This window comes from Echinops telfairi, unplaced genomic scaffold, assembly GCF_000313985.2.
Source record: "Echinops telfairi isolate 266 unplaced genomic scaffold, ASM31398v2 ScPeMD7_2573;HRSCAF=3158, whole genome shotgun sequence".
NCBI classification, from domain to species: Eukaryota; Metazoa; Chordata; class Mammalia; order Afrosoricida; family Tenrecidae; genus Echinops; species Echinops telfairi.
Window position 1 is genome coordinate 8,858,503 of NW_022106471.1, and position 20,732 is coordinate 8,879,234.

The 20,732-nt window shown below is 37.6% G+C and overlaps 1 protein-coding gene and 1 long non-coding RNA gene across 8 annotated transcripts in view; one reads left to right on the forward strand and one right to left on the reverse strand.

Moving 5' to 3' along the window:
- LOC101642381 (WD repeat containing planar cell polarity effector) overlaps positions 1-20,732 on the forward strand; it is a 340,297-nt gene that overhangs the window by 265,572 nt on the left and 53,993 nt on the right. Inside the window, exon 15 of one of the 7 annotated variants that reach the window (XM_045294108.1) lies at positions 2,328-2,451. The exons of the other annotated variants lie outside the window; for them this stretch is intronic. Coding sequence (XP_045150043.1) covers positions 2,328-2,332 — 5 coding nt within the window. The 3' untranslated portion in view covers positions 2,333-2,451. Of the gene's footprint in view, positions 1-2,327; positions 2,452-20,732 lie in introns of those variants that run through there. 7 annotated transcript variants of the gene reach the window in all.
- LOC123522149 lies at positions 5,774-18,901 on the reverse strand. Its single transcript, XR_006680438.1, has 2 exons — positions 18,767-18,901; positions 5,774-5,940 (listed from the first exon to the last, which is right to left on the reverse strand). It is a non-coding gene; the product is annotated as an uncharacterized LOC123522149 (long non-coding RNA).

Genomic DNA, 20,732 nt, shown 5'->3' on the forward strand with positions numbered 1-20,732 from the left:
AAAAAAAAAAAAAAAGTCCGAATGCATGCTATACCATAGATGAACTTAGAGGACTTTGTGCTGTGGGCAGTAAGGGCCAATACTGTATGATATCACTTACAAGAAATAAGCAATTATATAGAAACCGTCAGTGGTAATCCAAACTAAAGAAAGGAGAAAGGTGGAGTTTTTACTGGAAATATGTTGAGTGGGTGTTGAAAGCGGTGGGATGATTTAGAAAAAGACAGTGAGAATGACTGTAAAATTGAATATAAGAAAGCCGCTGAAGTGTACCTGTGAAAACCGACAAAGCACCATGAGCTGTATCTATAATAAAATTTATGTGCGCAGGAGGTTGTACAGAGAAAAAATATTTTAGATATAATTTCCATAACTTAATATAAACACTGCACTTTCTGCACAAAACTGAGTAAGATTCCAAAGCAAAAAACCAAACAGCCAGCAAGACTGACCGTGACCCACAGACGGTCCCTTCACAGGAGTAGCAAGCCCCGTCTTTCTCCCTGTGGGGCATACGTCTGTCTGTCTCACAACCTTAGTAGTAGTTGAAAATAGACTACTTGGTAGCCAACAACCCCAAGAAACATTGTCAACTGTATCCAGTCGTGGGTTGACTTTTTCATGTCTTAATTATTTTTAACATCAAAAAAGAAAGATTGAAAAAGAAAAAAAAAAACCTGAATAAGAATATATACAGCAGGACATTATACCTATTTCGGTTTTCTTAGCTGGAATTACCCTTTGTTCTTCCGTAAGAATTTCATTCAGAACCAGCTGATCAAGTTCACATAAGTGAAATTGCAGGTACTTTATTAATTACTTAGTGGAATAATGGACTTACATAGTATGGTATATTTTCAGCAAGAATGGAGTATTTCTCCGCTTTATGGGACCTTTTGGAGTTTTCAGTGATGTTTGGTAATTTCTTCTAATTTTTTTGCTAAAAACTTATTACATATATTCCTGTGTACCTTATTTTATGTTACTTAGTTTTCTTCTATTATGTTCTCTAACTGTTACTATTATATCTGATATGTCTTGGCCATAGAAAGCACGAGCCCATCAAGATGTCTACTGTTGCAGAGCCAACCAGGGTTGTGTAGTGTAGACGTAATGGTTAGGTCAGTAGCACAGTTACTGGCAGAGACTTCAAACCTGCTAATCATTTTTTTTTCCGTGACCTTGGAAGCCATTGTAACATTTTTAGAATATAGGAGGTCAAAAGGAATTTGTACTACCAAGCACATGGAAAGAATAGAATGGAGAGAGAAAAAAAGACTCCTGATCATTACTTTTTAAAAAAAAATCATTTTATTGGGGGCTCGTACAACTCTTATCACAATCCATACATCCATCCATTGTTAAGTACATTTGTTGCCATCATTATTTTCAAAACCTTTTCTTTCTTCTTGAGCCCTTGGTATCAGCTAATTTTCCCCCCTCCCTTCTCCATCCTCCCTCATGAATCCTTGATTTATAAATTATTTTTTCATATCTTACACTGACCGATGTTTCCCTTCACCCATTTTTCTGTTGTCTGTCCCCCTGGGAGGGGTTTATAAGTAGATCATTAGGATCGGTTCCATCTTTCTCCCCCTACCTTCCCCTCCTGATATTGCTATTCTCATTATTAGCCCTGAGGGTTTATCTCTCCTGGATTCCCTGTGTTTCCAGTTCTTATCTGTACCCATGTACATGCTTTAGACTAGGTGGATTTGTAAGGTAGAAATGGGGTCATGATAGTGGGAGGGGAACAGGTTGAAAACTGCTTAAGTACAGGAAAGTTGTATATTTCATCGGTGCTGTATTGCACCCTGACTGGCTCATCTCTTCCTTGTGATCCTTCTGTAATGGAATGTCCAATTGTCTACAGATGGGCTTTTGGGTCTTCACTCCACACTCCCCCTCCTTTCACATTGATATGATTTTTTTGTTCTGGCTCTGTGATGCCTGATACCTGATCCCCTCGACACCTCATGATCACACAAGCTGATGTGCTTCCTCCATGTGGGCTTTGTTGCTTCTCAGCTAGATGGTCGCTTGTTTGTCTTCAAGCTTTTAAGACCCCAGGCACTAAATCTTTTGTTAGCTGGGCACCATCAGCTTTCTTTACCACCTTTGCTTATGTTCACATTTTTCTTCAGCAATCGATTCAGGAAGGTGTGCATCCTGGAAGCATGTTACCTTTTATACAACTTGGTAGGAGAGGAGCAGTTTATCGATCTTAAAAGCTCATATCTACATCCTTAATGCTTACGAAACTAAGGTTAAAAATTATTGAAAGCAGTACGAATTTAAAAAGTCTGTATTCTGTTTACACTTCGCAGTGTAACAAGAGGAGAGATGGTAAGATCTAAAGGAAAAAGGATCAAGAAGGAGGTGAGGCTCTGTGTGGAAAGTCACTTTGGAAAAGCTTCTTGGACTGGCATTGCTGTTAACAGGACAATATTGTACAGGAAGGCAGTGTAGCTTTTGTTGACCAAAATCAACTGTTTGATGATTTTTAAACTATGTGCTTATTTCAAGTAGCCCATTCTTGAATCACCTAGTCTCAAAATCATGTCATTAATCTCAGAAATAAACTTGTTTATTATGTTTGAAATGAACTTGTATGCCATTAAAGACTCCATGTTCACTTCAGCTGTACTTCTCCTCTTTTAGCCACTCAGACCAATATTTAGATCCGAGGCATAAGGAACCTGGAGGCCACCCCCCTCCATGTAGCAATTTCTTATTTGTGTGTGTGTGTGTGTGTGTGTGTGTGTATATATTTGTTGAACCTTCCATTTTTTGTCGTGTTCCCCTCCCCCCCACCTCCCTTTCCTGTTCATCCCCATCCCTGGCCTATTTGTAGTCATTAAAGCCTTGTCTATTGATGTATAACTCCTATTTCTTCTTTGTTTTCCTCATAGCAATGGTGATATTAAATATGTTTCTTTGTAAGATTGACTGAGTTTGCTAAGCAAAATGTTTTGTCCATGTTTTTTGGTGTTTAAAAGTGTTATTTTTTTATTGATGCATAAAATTCCACAGTATGAATGTCCTAGAGCAGCGGTTCTCAATCTATGGGTCGAGACCCCTTTGGGGGTCAAACAACCCTTTCGCAGGGGTCGCCTAATACATCCTGCATTATCAGATATGTACATTATGATTCTTAACACATACCAGATATTTGCATTATGATTCATAACTAAAAAAATTAAAGTAGCAAGGAACTGCGTTACAGGGTTGCGGCATTAGGAAGGTTGCAAACCACTGTCCTAGAGTCTGTCATTCCTCTAGAGTTGGGGCTTTTGGGTTCTTTCCATGTTTTTGCTATTGTGGAAATTGCTGCCATAAACATACATGTACATGTGTCTGTCCATGTTATACTCTTAATTTATTTTGGGTATATACCCAGTAGAGAGATTGTTGGATCATAAAATACTTGGATTTGCATTTTTAAGGAAATGTCATACAGATTTCCTTAATAGTTGTACAATTCTACAATCCCACCAGTAATGTAACAGAAAAACCAAACGAGTCAATAGTAACTCATAGTGACCTAGGACAGGGTAGAAAACCCCCTGTGAGTTTCCAAGACCCATCTTTCTCCCAGCTAGCACACTATTGGTTTGGAACTGCAGACCTTGTGGATTGCAACCCAAAACACTACGCCATCAGGGCTTCTTTCCAGCAACGTAAAAGTGTTCCTATCTCTTCATATCCTCTCCAGCATGTTTGTTTTATTGAATTTTACCAAAAATGTCAGTGTGAGGTGGTATCTCATTTTAATTTGTATTTTGCTTAGTGCCAAAGACTCTGAACATTTCTTCATCTGGGTTCTTAGCTGCCTCTATGTTCTTTGGAAAATTGCCTAGTGCCCATTTTTTTTTTTGATTATTTGTGTTTCTCTTAAGATGTTGTAATTGTCTATAAATTCTGGAGATTAGACCTTTCACTGACTTATTATTACTGGATATTTTTTCCCAATCTGTGGGTTCTCTGTTGACTTTTTTGAATGCAGTCTTTTCTTGTGCATAAATGTTGCATTTTTAGTAGTTCCCATTCTGTCTTCTGTAGTGTGAATATCTATCATTATGTGCGGTAGTCTGTGCCTTGCATTGGGATCCTTTTTATTTTTTAGGATCTTTAATTTCATCTCATTTTTTCATTGATAGTCTTTGATGCATCTTGAGTTTGGTGTTGCATGTGGTATGAGGTATGGGTCTTGTTTAATTCTTCTGCAGGGGGAAAACCAGGTTTTCCAGCACCATTTGTTGAAAAGTTGTCTCTTGCCCCTTAATGGTTTTTTCCCCTTTATAAAAAATTAGGTAATTGGTTGTATTTTTGGGTTTCCTATTCAAATCCATTGGGCCTCATATCTATCATTGCACCAGGCTGTTTTAATTACCATACTAGGTTTTAAGGTCTGGTAGTGAAAGGCCTCCTACTTTGTTTTTAATTTTTTAATAGTGTTTTAGTTCTCCTACATTTCTTTCCTTTCCATATAGTGTTGGTAATTCATTTTTCCATCTCGGTGAAAAATTGTAGAATTTGGATCATAATTGGAGTTTATTTGTAAAGTATTTTTGGTAATACTGACTTTTTCACACAATTTAGTTTTCTTTGTATAAATGTTTTGGGAAATAGGCAAGGTTGCCCTTTTTCACCACTTCTATTCAATATAGTTATGGAAGTGTAAGCGACCATAAGACATCAAAAAGAATGTGAAGGTATCTACATATACACCGAAGAAATAAAAATCTCTCTCTCTGCAGACAACATAATCCGATATATAGAAAGACCCCAAAGATTTAATTAAACAATTGCTCAAACTAAGTGAGAACTTTGGTAGCGTAGTAGGCTAGAAAATAAACATAGAAATCAGTTGGATCCTTGTATAAGGATGATGAAACCAAAGAAGATATTAAAAGAACAATACTATTTACAATAACTATATAAAAGATAAAATACGAAGAACATTTTTGAGTTTGGACTCCAGAGCTAGACGATGCGTTTGAATAACTAGTGTTACTGTTGACAGTTGTGAGACCTTGGGGAAATTACTTCTCTGTGCCTCTGTTTACTTATCTTTAAAGGATACTAATGGCACCTAATTGGGGGATTATATGACTGTGTTAATACCCTTTTAACATGGTTTGGAAAGTATTGAAAGCACAATGGGGGTTAGCTATTAAGTGCTTTTATTAAAAAAGCTAATGTAGAATGGAAGATATTAACAGATTCATGGGGTTTTCATTTGCTCCTCCTGACTATGCCATAATTCCTATTTAAACTTTGGCATTCTGTATGAAATATGGGCTCTAATAAATCACTTATGTCAGGCAAGTAGGAGGAATGGACAGCCTGTAAGATTTTCCTTCAAACAAGACTGTATTTTTATAGAGGATCCCTGAGGCCATAGTGGTTATTGCATTGGGCTGCTAACAGCCAGGTCAACAGTTTGAAACCACCAGCAACTTGTCCGGAGAAAGACAGGGCTTTCTTCTAATGGAGTGAATTGCACTCGGAAACTCAGAGGCAGTTCTGCCCTGTCGAATAGGGTCCCTGTGAGCTGGCATCCACTCAATGGCAGTGAGTGTTTTTATAGTTTGTCTTGTACTACAGGTTAATGTTACTCCAACCTTTTAGGACTACACTAGGCATGGCACAATTACCTTCCAACATTGCCAGGGTTAAAGGAGCTTCAGTGATGATGCAAAAGTGGCAGTAAAAGGCCAACTGTATGTTTGCTAGGGAACAGTCTAGATTCTAGAATAAGAGACCAGAATGAATTTTAAAAGACAGAATTTTATTTCGTTCTCACACAGTAATCTTGGGATGGATTCCAGAACTGCTATGACATGCTGGTATCAGAATCCTGGGCTGCTTTCTGTCTTGTTGTTTTGTCATCTCTGAGGATAGCCTTTATCTCATGGTGAAGATTTGCATCACAGCCTACAGGGAGGAGGAAAAATAAGAAAAGGCATGTTCATTTCCTTTTGGGGGGATAAGCCAGGAGTAGTTGTGTATGATTTCTCTCATCATACCCAACTGTACACAAGTAAGTCACAAGGCTACATCTAACTGTACGAGGTCTGGACAAGAGGCTTAATGTGGTGGGCAGGTGCCTAGTAAAATGATTGTTAAAAAAGCAAAATAAAATATATATTGGAACGGTTGCTAGAAGTTGGTTTATTACAATGAGATTTGAAAAAGAGTATTTGGGGGAGGGGTGCTAGGAAATAAACTTATAGAATGCAGAGAGTTTACATGTACATTTTCATATGAAAAATTCTTTCCAAATACATTATATTTACAACTACCCAAATCTCACTACCTCTGGATCAGTTCTGACTGCATATGGTTCTGTGAAGCAGCTGGTGAATTTGAACCACAGACCTCGTGGTTAGCAGGCTACTCCTTATCCATGCAGCACATAGTATTTTTCAGATACACTCCTTTCTGTCTGTAGCATAGTAACTTTAAGTTGTCATCTCCTTTTAAAAATTATCTTAACCTTATCTGATACAGAAACCTATCCATGCTTATTGGAAAACTTTAGTTAATTGGAATCATTTTATAATCATTCAAAACCTTAATTTTAATATAAAGCAGATACTATCTGTAAAAGTATACCAAAGCATATATATCCAGTAGATGAGAGCTGAGTGGTAGGAAATATTTGTTCTAATATTTTAACTAATGACTAATGTATCTTATTATTCATATAAAACTTTTATACCTTAATTTTAAAAGTTTTTAATGCTGGAAACTATGGTTATTTAACTCCCTATACTGTGCTTTTGAGAGGCTATTTTATATTTGACTTAACAGGCATATTCATGACAGCCTGCTTTGGGCTCTACCTTACCTATCCTCCCTTTATTGTGTCGTGATGCCTTGTCAGATTTGATCTATACCTTCCTACCTTAAGGTATCTTTGCCTAAAGACATAATCTTAAACCTTTCATAATTATAAGCACATCAAAGACTGGCTTACTTTGCTGCTTAGGCCTATATGAAACTGTATTACTGGTTTAACTTTAAAGAGATGTAGTTTTCAGCAAAGTTCCTAAGAGTGCTGCAATTATCAAACCGTTGGTTTTTTCTCTGTGGTAACATAAGGTCAATCAGGGAATGTGACATATTAAACAATACCCAATACTTAATGACCATAATTATTAACTCTTATTAAATGAGGGATGGTTTTTGTGGTAGAAACCTAGTCAAAACTTCACCAATAAATTATTTGGGCTTAAGCTGTTTCTCTCTTATGTAGTATACTACCAAGTTCTGCATATCCAGCATAGAGTGATGGCCATTTCACATTTTCTGCCTGTAAATAATAGACTTTTACTTGATGCTTTACTGTATAATATTGAAGGAAAATCAAAATGATTGCTACTAGAGTTCTGGGTTTCTTTTTTAAAAAAACCTTGTTTAAACATGCTTGAGATCTGTGTATGGTTACAGACTAGTTCTCTTGGTAATACACTTGTACATTGAGGTAGTTTATAAAAAGATCTTTTGTTATCTAATTTCTGTTAAAACTCACTTGCAAAAATCACTGGAGCTTTCTACCACATTACAGAAAGGCTACTTCCATAAATAAACTAGAAGTCCAGAAACTGGGGGGAAAGGGGATGCATAAAGATGAATATCCTAGGCATGAGTGCGCTGTAATGGAGTGGTATTGGCCATTTTGAATCATATCACCATATGATCTACCATTCCAGGAATGACAAACTAAAGAGGCATTGCATGCATCATCAGAACATTTCAAGATCTATCTTGAATAAGCATATCTGTAGAGACAGTCACTGGATTGACTGTTCTTTGTGGGCATGGCAGGGGAGTTTGGGGAGCTGGTAACAGAGTCCAAGAATGAAGAAACCGTACAATCAGTTTTAGAACAAACTCTGCTTGAGGTGATTGAACTACTGAATTGTATGATACATGAATTATATGCCAAAAAACCTGTTTTTTAAAAAGATCCTGAAGTATAACACTATGATAGGATAATATCCATCTAAGGAAGACTAGTTAATACATTTTTTTATAATTTACATACAAGTTATTGATGTCAGACTAAAAAATCAAAATATTTTTACCAACTTAGTTTGATGGAACTCCAAGACTATAGTCTTTAGTTACCCTTCAGGCCTAGATCTGAACTCACTCTCATGTCTCAATTTCCAGCTATTTCAAACATAGATACATAAGGTAAACAGTGGTTGTCACAGTACATTGACAGGAAGCTGCCAGAGGTTCAAGCCAGATTCAGAAGGGGATGTGGGTGGGACAAGGGATATCACTGCAGAAAGTAGAGAATACCAGATAGATGTTCACCTGTGCTTTGTTGACTATGCCAAAGCATTCAACCGTGTGGATCATAAACTTTGGATAACCTTCAGCAGAATGGGAATTCTGGAAGACTTCATTGTGCTCATTTGAAACTTGTACATGGAACAAGGGAATAATACTGCAGGGTTTAAAGTCAGGACAGGGTTGTATCCTTTCACCATACTTGTTTAATCTGTATGTTGAGCAAGGAATCAGAAAAACTATTAGATGAAGAAGAATGTGGCATCAGAATTGGAGGAAGGCTTAATAACAACCTGTGATACATGCAGAGGACACAACCTTGCTTGTTGAACGTGACGAGGACCTGAAGCGCACTTGCTAATGAAGATCAAGGATTGCAATTTTTATTATGGATCGCAATTCAATTTAAAGATGACCAAAATCCTGATCACTGGAACAACAACAGTAACATCATATTAAATGGAGAAAAGGTTGAAGTTGTCAATAAGGCCAGAGTGCTCCTTAGAGGCACGGATGGCGAGATGTCGTCTCACCTTCTTTAGACATATTGGCAGAAGAGGCTAATCCCTGGAGAAGAACATCGAGCATGGTAAGGTGGAGGAGCAACAAGACACAATGGCTGCAACAGTGGGTTCAGGCATAGGCACACTCATGAGGGTGGTGCATACAGGGTCACTATGGGTCAGAACTGACTTGGTGGCATCTAACAACAGCAACAAGGTAAATGAAAACAGATGAAATCAATCACCGGAGATCAAAAGGCAAAGTTCAGAAATGAAACTGGGAAACACAAAGAAGTTGGATGAGTGATGTTGTATTTGTTATATTGTAGGGGTTACAATCAATGACATGATATGTAGTAATGGTCAAATGGGAAACTGATCTGCTTTATAAAGAGCTCACTCGCTCGCTCTCACTGTCATGAATAGACTGTGGATTCAAGTAAAAACGAAATCCTTAACAACTTCAATCTTTTTTTTTACATTTTACTGGGGGCTCACACAATTCTTATCACAATCCATATATACATTCATTTGTTGCCTTCATCATTCTCAAAACATTTGCTTTCTACTTGAGCTCTTGGTATCAGCTCATTTTCCCCTCCCTCTCCGTTCCCTTCCTCATGAACAGTTGATAATTTCTAATTCTTATTGTCATATCTTACACTGTCCGATGTCTCCCAGCCAGGGAGGTGGTTATATGTAGATCCTTGTAATTGGTTCCCCCTTTCTGCCCCACCTTCCCTCCACCCCCTCTGTATCGCCACTCTCACCCCTGGTCCTGAAGGGCTCATCTGTCCTAAATTCCGTTTCCATTCTCTGGTCTAGCCAGATTTGTAAGGTAGAACTGGGATCATGATAGTGGGTGAGAGGAAGCATTTAAGAACTAGAGGAAAGTTGTATGTTTCACTGTTGCTACACTGCATCCTTGACTGGCTCTTCTGTTAGGGGATGTCCAGGACAACTTCAATCTTTTCTCTCATATCATGATGTCTATTGGTCCTTTTGTGAGGATTTTTTTTTGTTTAGGTTTAATCTATACTGAAGGCCGTAGCTTTTGGTCTTCATCTCCCAGGTGCTTCAAGTCCTCCTTGCTTTTAGCAAGCAAGGTTTTCGTCAATCCTGATGATAACATATTCTTCATGTAATCCAGTTTCTTGTATTATTTGCTCAGCATACAGATTGAAAGTATGTTGACATTATACAACCCTAACGCATACCTTTCCTAATTCTAAGCCATGCACTAGCCCATTTTTCTGTTCAAACAACTGCTTCTTGGTCCATGTACAAGTTCCACAGGAGCACAAGATTTCTGAAGTTTGTATTCTCCCTGTTATTCCTAGTTTGTTATGATTCACACATCTGATGTCAACACTGACATTCCTCATTTTGTGTCCTAAGGGTCTCTATGAATCGGAATCAAGTAATCAGCAGTGGATTTATTTATTTAATTCTGAAAAGAAATATAGGATTCATTTCATTTCTTGTGGGCTTTTGGTCACAATGTTTTCACCAACCAATCAATATATTAACTTAGGTGTATCTGTGAAAAACACCTATTTGCTTCATTAATATTTAACTCATGGTCAACAGTTGTATAAGGCACAGATTAGATTTCTCACCCTTAGGTCCACTACATCACTAGGCTTGGAGCCATTTTCAACAGCAATATCACACATAAAACACAAAAATATGAAAAATCTTCAGTGTCTTCTTGCTCAGCCTCAGCTGGGAGAAGTACCGCACGTTTTTCTCTTCTCCACACGTATCTGTGAGTGAGCCAAAGTACCACAGATGTTGATTTTAGTATTACAGGTTTAAATCGTGTGTATGTATCTGTTACATAGTATTTTCTAGATATGTAAAGGTTATATGGAAAACTAAGGGAAAAGGCAAAACAAGTACTTTAAAATCAAAGTTTGTAAAATTATCATTTTTATGTATATTATCCCAGGTAAAACGATGCAAGAAAATTCTACTCTTTTAGATGTGTTTTCTCCTCGGGGACTTGAATTTTCAAAGACTGATAGGGTTGCATGGTCTTTTTAAAGCCTTTGGGCACAGGGCTGATAAAGTGTAGTTTCAGTTATTGGCATGCTTGTGTAATAAAGCATGTAGGAGTAACTGACAGGCCAGAAGTATGAATGAGGAAAACTCATGCTTATGTCTGCTTCAGTGACTATTAGCCACACCCTACTTGTAAATTGTAAGCTGCCATTCAATGTAGCATAGTGATGTTTTAAACAAGTCAGGCTATAGCATCTCTACTTCTTTTCTCTTAATGCCTAAAGGTAAATTCAGGAAATGCTTGTGCATTTTAGCTCATAAAAGCGTCCATCTGGAAAAAGCTAAATAACAAATTGTAATAGTAAAGGGAAATGCAAAGATGATTTGTGACACCATTCATACATATACATTGTGTATTTGAACAGGACATTGTAATTAGCTAATTCATCTTCATTATAGGCTCGCCAGTATTTCAAAGTGAGGCAAAGACAATTATTTTCTTAGTTTGGGGCAGGTTTTGAACTAATATTACTTTTAACAAAGTTGCCACTACTATCAAAACCTTTGCTGAATAACTTTATAAAATAAAGATAGTAAACTGTGGTACAATCTATGCTACAAAGTTATCTTCAAATCAGGGTGCATTTTAAGCAAAATGCCTAAGTATACGTTTACATATTTGTTTCTTCATTTAATATCTTTTCATAACATGCTTTCCTAACCACATGACAATTCTAAACTGAAATAAAATACGATAGCTATATATTGCAGTTTATTGACTATGGTACTCAAAATATACTTTTTTGAATATAAAAGTACTGAACTCTAGTTATTAGTAATAGAGACCTGGGATGCGGTGGTTGAGGGAGTCAGCTGCTATCCCAAAGCTCAGCAAGTCAAGCCTACCAGCAACTCTGTGGGGAAAAGATGTGGCAGTCAACTGCCATAAATATTTACAGCCCTGGAAACCCTACGGGATAGTGATAGCAACCAAGTAGGGCAGAGTCAGCCTACCACCTTAACAGCAACTGGTGTGAAGTTTGTATTTATTCTTAAAATATTAACTCTTCTCAAAACAACTCAAACAGCCTAAGTGAAAGTCTCCACAGTCCTCGCCTGCCCTGATCAAAAACCTTACTGGAAGCAACAATTCAAATGCCTAACTTTTAGTTAAATTAAAAAATGTTTTCACAATTTTGCCATGAATTTTTAAATTGAATTCTAATCAGTGTCAACTTTGAGGTAAAAATTGTGTAATTGCTTAGCATGTTGAATAGTGACACTTAGGATTTTTTATTTCTGAGTAATAACACACCATGAATATAACCTTAAGGGGCATTAGGTAATCTAGTCTCTTTATCTGTGGATTTAATTGTGAGATTCTGAGGTTTTTCTTTTTCTAGGGGGACAAAACTATGTCTCAGGAAGCCTATTTATCTGACAAGTAAGAAAAGATAAACACCTGTAAATTGATGTTTAAAGCCCAAATGAGTTTTGAAGTAAAAAGAAAGGGTACACTAACAGTTCAAATTTCAGTCACTTTTCATCAAAACCCATCACTTGTGCACTGGTCCTTTAATTATGCGGCCCAACCCAAAATGATACGTTAGTCTTCCTTCATACTTTAGAATGACAGTTGTGAGGTAAGATTTTTGTTCAAGAACTAGAAAGCTATTTCAGCTACTTTATTTATTGGCTTCAACAATTTACCTAGGTCATGAATGAAAATGAAAAACTCCCCTAATTGAGGATCAAACCAACTATTCTCTAAATCACTGTCAGAATCAAGATAAAAGGGAGGGAGGAGCAATTTTAAAGTATGATTACATTGGATTAAACTTAACATCAGTACACTTTTACTCTTAAGGACCAGACTGGAAATATTTTAGGCTTTGTCACAACTACTCAGCGCTGCCAGTGGTGCAAAAGCAGCCATGAGCAACTTAAGAATGAGTGAGCAACCTGTGTTCCCACAACACGTTTCTCTGGACATGAAAATATGCAATTAATATAATATTCATGTGTCTTCTGCTTTTTTCAATCGTGATTCAATCTTAGCTCATAGGCCATTACAAAACCAAATGGGCAACGGGCTGGGTATGGTCCACCACCATGAGTCAGCTGGATGGCAGCTAGCAATAGCAAAGTTTTGCAAGCCCTAATAAAGGATGATTTTGGTCTTTTATGTTTTCTTATATTTATGTTTCAAAGGGAAAACATATGACCAAGATAATGATTTTTAAATCTTATTTAAAATATTTGGGACCTTGCTGTCATAATAAAGTGGAAGTATTAACATTTAAAGATCAAATGGGTGTTAGAAGCAGCTCTGAAACTTGTCAAGACAAAGGAGTTGGTTACTACTGTTTAACCAATGTCAGGAGGTGAGGTGGGGCCAAGAACTGATGACACTGAAGGAAGAAGCTCACGGTGCACTGAAGGCATCGGCAAAGCTACAAGGCTCCAGGAATTGGCAGAATACCAATTGAAATGTTTCACAAACCGATGCAGCCTTGGACATGCTATGATCAATGCCAAGAAATCTGAAAGACAACTACCCAGCCAGCCAACTAGCAGAGATCCATATTTGTGCCACTTAGAAAAAAAACAAGGACTGAGTTTTGTTTGTCTGTTTGGGGGGATGGGAGGCTCTATCGCCATTGAAAAGATCTAGAGACAATCTGGCATCACTAGGGTTTGGTGTCATCAGTGCAGAAAATCAGTGTCACTACCCAACATGCATTTCATCCCATACTAGATCAAACAAAATCCTTACAACGAAGAGCAGATGTATTTTTGCAAAATCTGGAATTGTAAGTTGCAACAGTAACTGAAAACCTTTATATTCTTTTCTTTTAATTACTACTTCATTTCCAATAATTTTATTGAAATTCATTAATGCTACTTACCACAATATTGTAGCTAATACCGGAACATGTGACAAAACCAGCAACTATAAAAATACTTGCAGCAATGAAACCAATAGCCCATGCTTATGGTGCAGTATAGAAGCCAAGCAACTCAAAGAATCATTATAATTGGGTGATCATGATAGTTCTGGATTGGGGCTCATTAGAAGTTTCAAGGAGTAAATTAACAGAGTTTTAGCCATATAGGTATTGATACATGCAAGCTAGGCTTACATTATATGGTGTTACCACCCACCCCCCCAGCATACTGTCACACTCGACCTCTAGTTATGCCAGCAGAGATAGATAATCACTACATAAAAATCAAGGGTATTCCTAGCAACCAGTTTGTGTTCCCTAAATAGGATTTGTCCCACCAGTGCTCTTTGGTCCAAAAAAAGACTCACTCCAGATTTGAGATGTGAAATGTTATGAGCCTGAAACATGTCATACCAGAAAGTCAAAACAAACAAATCTGGCGTGGATTGGATTATATCCCCCAAGTTATATACTGCTAATTCTAACCCCCATACCTCTGGATATAATTCCATTTGGGAATGGAGCTTTCTTTGTTATGTTAATGAGATCATAAAGATGTCAGGTGTGCTTTAAACCTTCACTTTTCAGATTAAATAGCAAACTAGGGCAGAGACCCGGAAACAGATGAGGGAAGATAGCCAAGAAACAGTGGAACAGAACCTTCTCCTAGACTCAGAGCCCACCCACCTGTGGCATTTGTCATAGGAGCACGATAGATGATAGGAGCTATAATTACTTAGTGGCATGACACGTCTAACCGGACACAAGCACCAACTTGAAGAAGGTCCCACCGGGTAAAAATTGGGATACACTAAGCATGACTAAAGAGAATCACTGCAGTGATTAAAGTAGATCCTTGTTTAAAAGTTCATAATACTTTTTAAAAGAATTGATTATCTCTGGAAAAATCCCAAAATTGAGCTCAAAAGCAAGCATTCCTACTGCTTACAGGAATTATAGTTAACCAGTAGTTGATGAGGGGACATTTCTCCCTAGATAAGTATTCCAGCTAATAAAAATGCATGTGTCCACCTTATTTTTGATAAGTTACTGACATTTACTGATATTTCTCCCATTATCTGTCAGCTGCCTTTACCAGACTAAAAGATAGAAAAATATTTTCTTTAAGATGGAATGGAGAAATGCTGTCTTTGGAGTGACAACAAAAGAAATGAACTAAACTTAAAAGTAGAAAAAGTAACAAACTCACTGCCATCGAGTCGATTCCAGCTCACAGCCACCCTCTAGGGCAGGGTAGGGCTGCCCCATTGGGTTTCGAGAACTAACTCTTACAGGAGTAGTAAACCTCATCTTTCTCCCAAGGACCGGCTAGTGGTTTTGAGCCACTGACCCTGTGGTTAGCAACCCAATGCACAACCCACTGTACCACCAAGGCTCCTAGAAAAAGGGTTAATGTTAATATTTTCAAGATCTGAAATAATGTATTTACATGAATATTTATTCTTTGTAATTTTCTCAAGCTGGTAGTATATCAGATTTAGAAACCACTACCAGATTTACCTTTCAGTCTTCTACTGTTAGCAGTAAATAGCCAATGAGTCAAATTCAAATCACAGCTATGCTAATTCATGACGGTCTCAGTATATCAAAATAGAACTGTGCTCCAATGAGTTTTCAGTGGCTGATTTTTCAGAAGTAGACCACCAAGCCCTTCTTCTGAAGTGCCTCTGAGGGGGACTTATGCTCCAGCATTTCCGTTAGCAGCAAAGGATAGTAACCATTTACACCAGTTACTTTAAGAAAAAAGGCATATACTTGCTTACTCTCATTCTGTTTCTCCCACATTGTAATTATTTTATGAAAAGGAGTGACTGAAATTCATCTAATTCAAAAGCTATCTCCATAGAGTTCAACAGAAATTCATTGGTATGTATATATATATATAATTATCTTCTAAGAACAAGCTTAATAAATACACACACACCCAAAACTTAACACTTCTTAAAAGGTTATGTTTGGGGTTTTCTGAATTGTCTCAAAGATAAATATGGAGAGTTTTTATGCACAGTTCTTACTGGGCCTGTGTTCCTTTTAACTTAAAAGGCTTTATTTTATAATTGCTCTGTAAATATCAGCATTTTCTGTATGTTGTGCAATGTACACAAAGAAACCATCAAATGGCTTATCTTGTACTTATCAACTTGTTTATTTTTATGCCTCTAAAAAGCTGTATTTTTATTACAAGAGCAGCTGCTACTTTGTAAATATTTTAATGGCTTCTGTTAAGTAGAGCTGTCAGTTTAACAAACAACACTATGAAAGATTTTCATTCTTCCATGAGATTGCACATCTCAAAATGTGTTTTACTCTGAAAATCCTTTGGAGATTTTAGATTGGAAGGGATATCTCCTTTGAAGGCACAATGCCAACAAAATAGATAGATTTAAAGAAAAATATTCAATACTACCAAGGAAAGAGTGCCAGTTCTTTTACAAAACAAATGGATGCAGCAATAAATTACCTTAGTTCACTTATCTCCCTCCGACTCAGAGTTGCTGAAATAGAGCAGCCTGGGCTTCGGAGCCAGACACTCCAGGCGTGAACCTTGATTCTTTGCCACTTAATAGACATTGACCTAGATCAAACCAATTAACCACTTTGACCTTCAGTTTCTTCGTACCCTTTTCTACAAAAAGGGTAATGATGCTACCTTATAGTCTTATGAGGATTAAATATAATACAAGTAAAGAGCCTAAACTCAATTATTCACTGTTTTACCTACTAGCAACCAGGGGTCTTCCAATCAATCTGTAGACTTGGTCTTTTACATTTGTATTCACCAATTTATCTCTTGCCTGCTTCATGGGCTTCAAAGTGGATATATTTCACCTTTCTGAACGAATGAGGAAATGGGAACTCAGATAAAATTACTTGTCCAAGATAACAGATGGTTCAAAGCACAGGTCAGGATCCTGGGCTGCTGGATTTTTTCACTCTTCATTCTTGCTATGAAATGGAATTTGGTATCACTTAAGGAAGGAGCCCTGGGAGTACAGTAGATTAAGCTTTGGGCAGCTGCTTGTAAGGTTGTAGCCCATCAGCTACCCACAAAAAGAAAAATATGGCAGTCTCCTCACATAAATATTTACAGTCTCAGAAATGCGATGGGGCAGCAGTTCGACTCTGTCTTATAAGGCCATGTGTGAGTGGATTCATCTTAAAGAGCACGTAGAAAAGAGTAGAAAAAAATAGTGGAGACAAGGAAAGGAAAAGAGTGTATAGGGATGTTTTCTCAGAGTACAGTTTCGCACACTTTTTTTCCTAAAGGAGCAGAGAGTAATCTTTTAGGTTTCATAGTTCATATTGTCTGTTGCAACTACGTAACTTTGGCATTGTAGCATAAACTCAGCTTTAGATGCTATATAAATGAATGAGAGTAACTCTGTTCCAGTAAGACAGCAGTTCTCAACCTGTGGGTCATGACCCTTTCATAGGTGTTGCCCGATTCATAACAGTAGAAATATTACAGTTATGAAGTAGCAACGAAAATTTTGTTTGGGGGATCACCACAACATGAGGAACTGTATTAAAGGGTCGTGGCATTAGGAAGGTTGAGAACCACTGCAATAAGGTTTTATTTAGACATTGAAATATGAATTTCAAAAAATTTTCATGTTTCTCAAAATATTCTTCCTTTACAGCAATACATCCATTTAAAAATATAAAAATCGTTCTATGATCTTGGGCTATACAAAACCAGATGAAAGGTTTGTGGCCCTATTCCAGAGCAAACTCAATGCCTAGAGCTTGAAGATCAGTGGAACAGCCGTTCCGAGTGTTGTCCTGGAAACAACGGGAACACAGGACTGGGATAAACTGTAGTGTACTGATACCGTGACAGGGAACGGCAGCCATTCTTGCCTAACAGAGATTTCTGCTCTAAGGAAACAGTCACTGTTGCCACAAGTTCTGATTTTTGCAAAGGCTTTAAATTCAAACTAATTTTCAACACTGTAGGTCAAACACCTGTAAACTGAATTTGGCACATGGGTTAATAGCTTAAAAGCTCTGCTCTAGAAAAAACATAAAATATAACAAAATTCTAGGTAACTCCTATTTTCTGGCAAGCACTTTCTCCAATTAACTATCTCACCCAAATCCTTAGCCTGCCAATCAACTACACAAGTGTGACTGTAAAACCACAGGCTACTCGGGCTGTAACTATTTCTACCTCATTCTCTACCCTACTCCACTTCTGCCTAAATTATGAGTTTTTGTTGTTGACTAGGTGTCTCTCAGTTATTAGTTATGCCTAGAATCCTCCCTATAATTAAGTCAGCTTAATATTTTAAAAATAAAACCACAATGTTATAGTCTAATAATGCCAGGATAAAGAGACCATTAAATTCCATTTTAATTGTTCTCTTGTAGAGACTGTTACAAAATTGCAGGCATGGTACATCACTTCTTCTGTGGGTCTTACTTTCCTTTCAGAATCAAGGACACATGATGTGAGGGTCTTCATAAGTATAAAGGCTGTAAAATAAGACTTTTCCACTTCTGTTATAACTATTTCTTTCTCCTCTAGGTCAGCATTGACTCAATGGCCGTGAGCTTGGTTTGGTTTTCTCTTCTCCTTACCCTGCTGTCAAAACTTAACCTCATGACAAAGATTATCGTATATACTCGTGCATAAGCCGACCCCCCCCCCCCCCCCCCCCGAATTGTAAGATTTATTAGATACTTAATAGTGTACAAATCAGGATCAGAAATGCTCAAGATACAACTGTTTTGGTCAGGAGCACTTTTTCTCAGATCTGTGGCCTTTTATCCACGTTGGCCTCACCATGCTTGGGCAAGTAATACAAAGTGTCTTCAATGCTGCCAATATATGTCCAAAGACTATACTATTCCACCATAAGCCTCAGCCCAAAGGTTTCTAGCTATATGGGTTGGCAACTCTAGATCCCCATATGAAGTGCCTGGAGGAACCGACTCTACCAGTGAGTCTCCTGCCTAAACGCCCTCAGCTTTACTTACTCTGTGGACTGGGTAGCCTACCACTCCTCTCAGTCTTATGCTCTTGGTTCTGGTGCCTCTGATGCTGCCATTTCTCCACCACTTCACTGCTCCAGCTTCAGCATAACCACCCTCTGACTCCTGGATTGAAGAGGTTGAGGGCAGCAATCTCGGGGTCCAAATGGCAGGATTCACTCTGGCTCTTCTTTCTTGGTGGTTGGTAGGTTGCTCATTCCTGCTTGAATGAATCCATAATTCATTTTACCACAATTGGCTTAGGTGTAGATCAAACATTCCATTCTAGGACATGTGCTTAGTTGGCCACACACACACCAGGTTTTTCACAAAACTTCAGAGAAGGTCTCATTTCAGCTCCACTTGGTGATCCACATGGAGATGGGAGACGGGAAGGCAACAGGGGAGCAAGGATGGGGGAGAGGAAGGGAAAGCCGACTAGTGACCAAGGGCTAAGCCGAGTTTTTCAGCACATTTTAAGTGCAGTTTTTGTGGTAAAATAAGGTGCCTCAGCTGATAATCGGGTTGGCTTATACTCGAGTATATACGGTAAGTCTTCATCTTATATTTTCCTATCAGAGTTAATTTGAACAAACTTCAATAAATTCTTGCTTATAAGAATGAACAACTAAAACCAATTGTCATGTCTGAAAATGGTACCATCTAAAAACTCCGATATATGGGTAGCGATTCATACATTGTAGCTTCCATAGATTTTTTTTTGGTAATGAATAAGAAGCATAAGTAAACCAACAGAACATGTAATGATATTGTGGAAAATAAATATGCTGAAACACTGCTACAAATACTTTTTTCATCCTTAAAACAGTACTAACTAATCTCTGAAGAGAATTTATTACAAAAAATTGTTGAGGAGACAATCCCCATTTTATGTATCTTGTAGTGAATGTGAAAGTAACAATAGGAATGGAGGGGGGAAACTCGAAATAAACATACAGTAATCTTTGGTTGCCAAGGGAAAAAATAGTTCCTTAAATGCTAGGATTTAACATATATAAATATATGTTTATCTATATAATAGACCAGGCATCTGCAAACTACAGCCCGTAGGCCTTATCCTGTCCACTGGGTGTTTTTGCCCCATTTGTTTTTTTTACTTCATAGTAAGATATGTGCAGTGTGTGTAGGAATTTGTTCATAGTTTTTTTTTAAACTATAGTCCGGCCCTCCAACAAGTCTGAGGGCCAGTGAACTGACTCCCTGTTTAAAAAGTTTGAGGACCCCTGTAATAGACTATATGATCCTAAGGATTTTTGTGGGGTTTTTTAAAGTAAGGCTTATGTTTTTCAAAAAATATATTTTAATATATATTTGAAAGTAGTTAACCCCACCCCAGAAGTTCATGTTTCCAACCATTTTTTAAAGCATTACCCTCTCAAAGTTGGTAATATGAAAATGTTCTTTTAAAATCTCTGATCTGAAAACAGCAAACTCCCTGTACACTTTAAAATGCTAACTGAACACAAATATTAGAAAATATATTTTCATTTTCTTTTCAAAAGTATTACTGCAAGTGAAGGAGTAAAATAAGTAGTAACTTAATACTTCAAAGAAGCCTGATAGCACGATGATTAAAGCACTCAGTTTTAAGGGCGGGAATTTGAACCCGTCAGTGGCTCTGCGGATTAAAACCTGTGACCTGTTCCAGTGACAATACAACCTGGAAAACCGGAAGGGGCATTACTATTAAGTCAGAAGTGACTCAGTGGCACCTAGCAACAATACAATGTTTAAGGAAAATACAACACCAAACACACTGCTATCAAGTCAATGCTGACCCAGTGTGACCCTCCATAGGGTTTCCCAAACTAAATCTTGTTCTGGTAAAAAGAGTTGAGAGAAAGTGATGTTTTGGTGGTAGAATTCTTGCCTCCCAGAGGACCAAGTTAAATTTGCAGCCAATACACTTCAAGCTAGGCTAAAATGTTACCATCAGTTCAGCATTCACTAT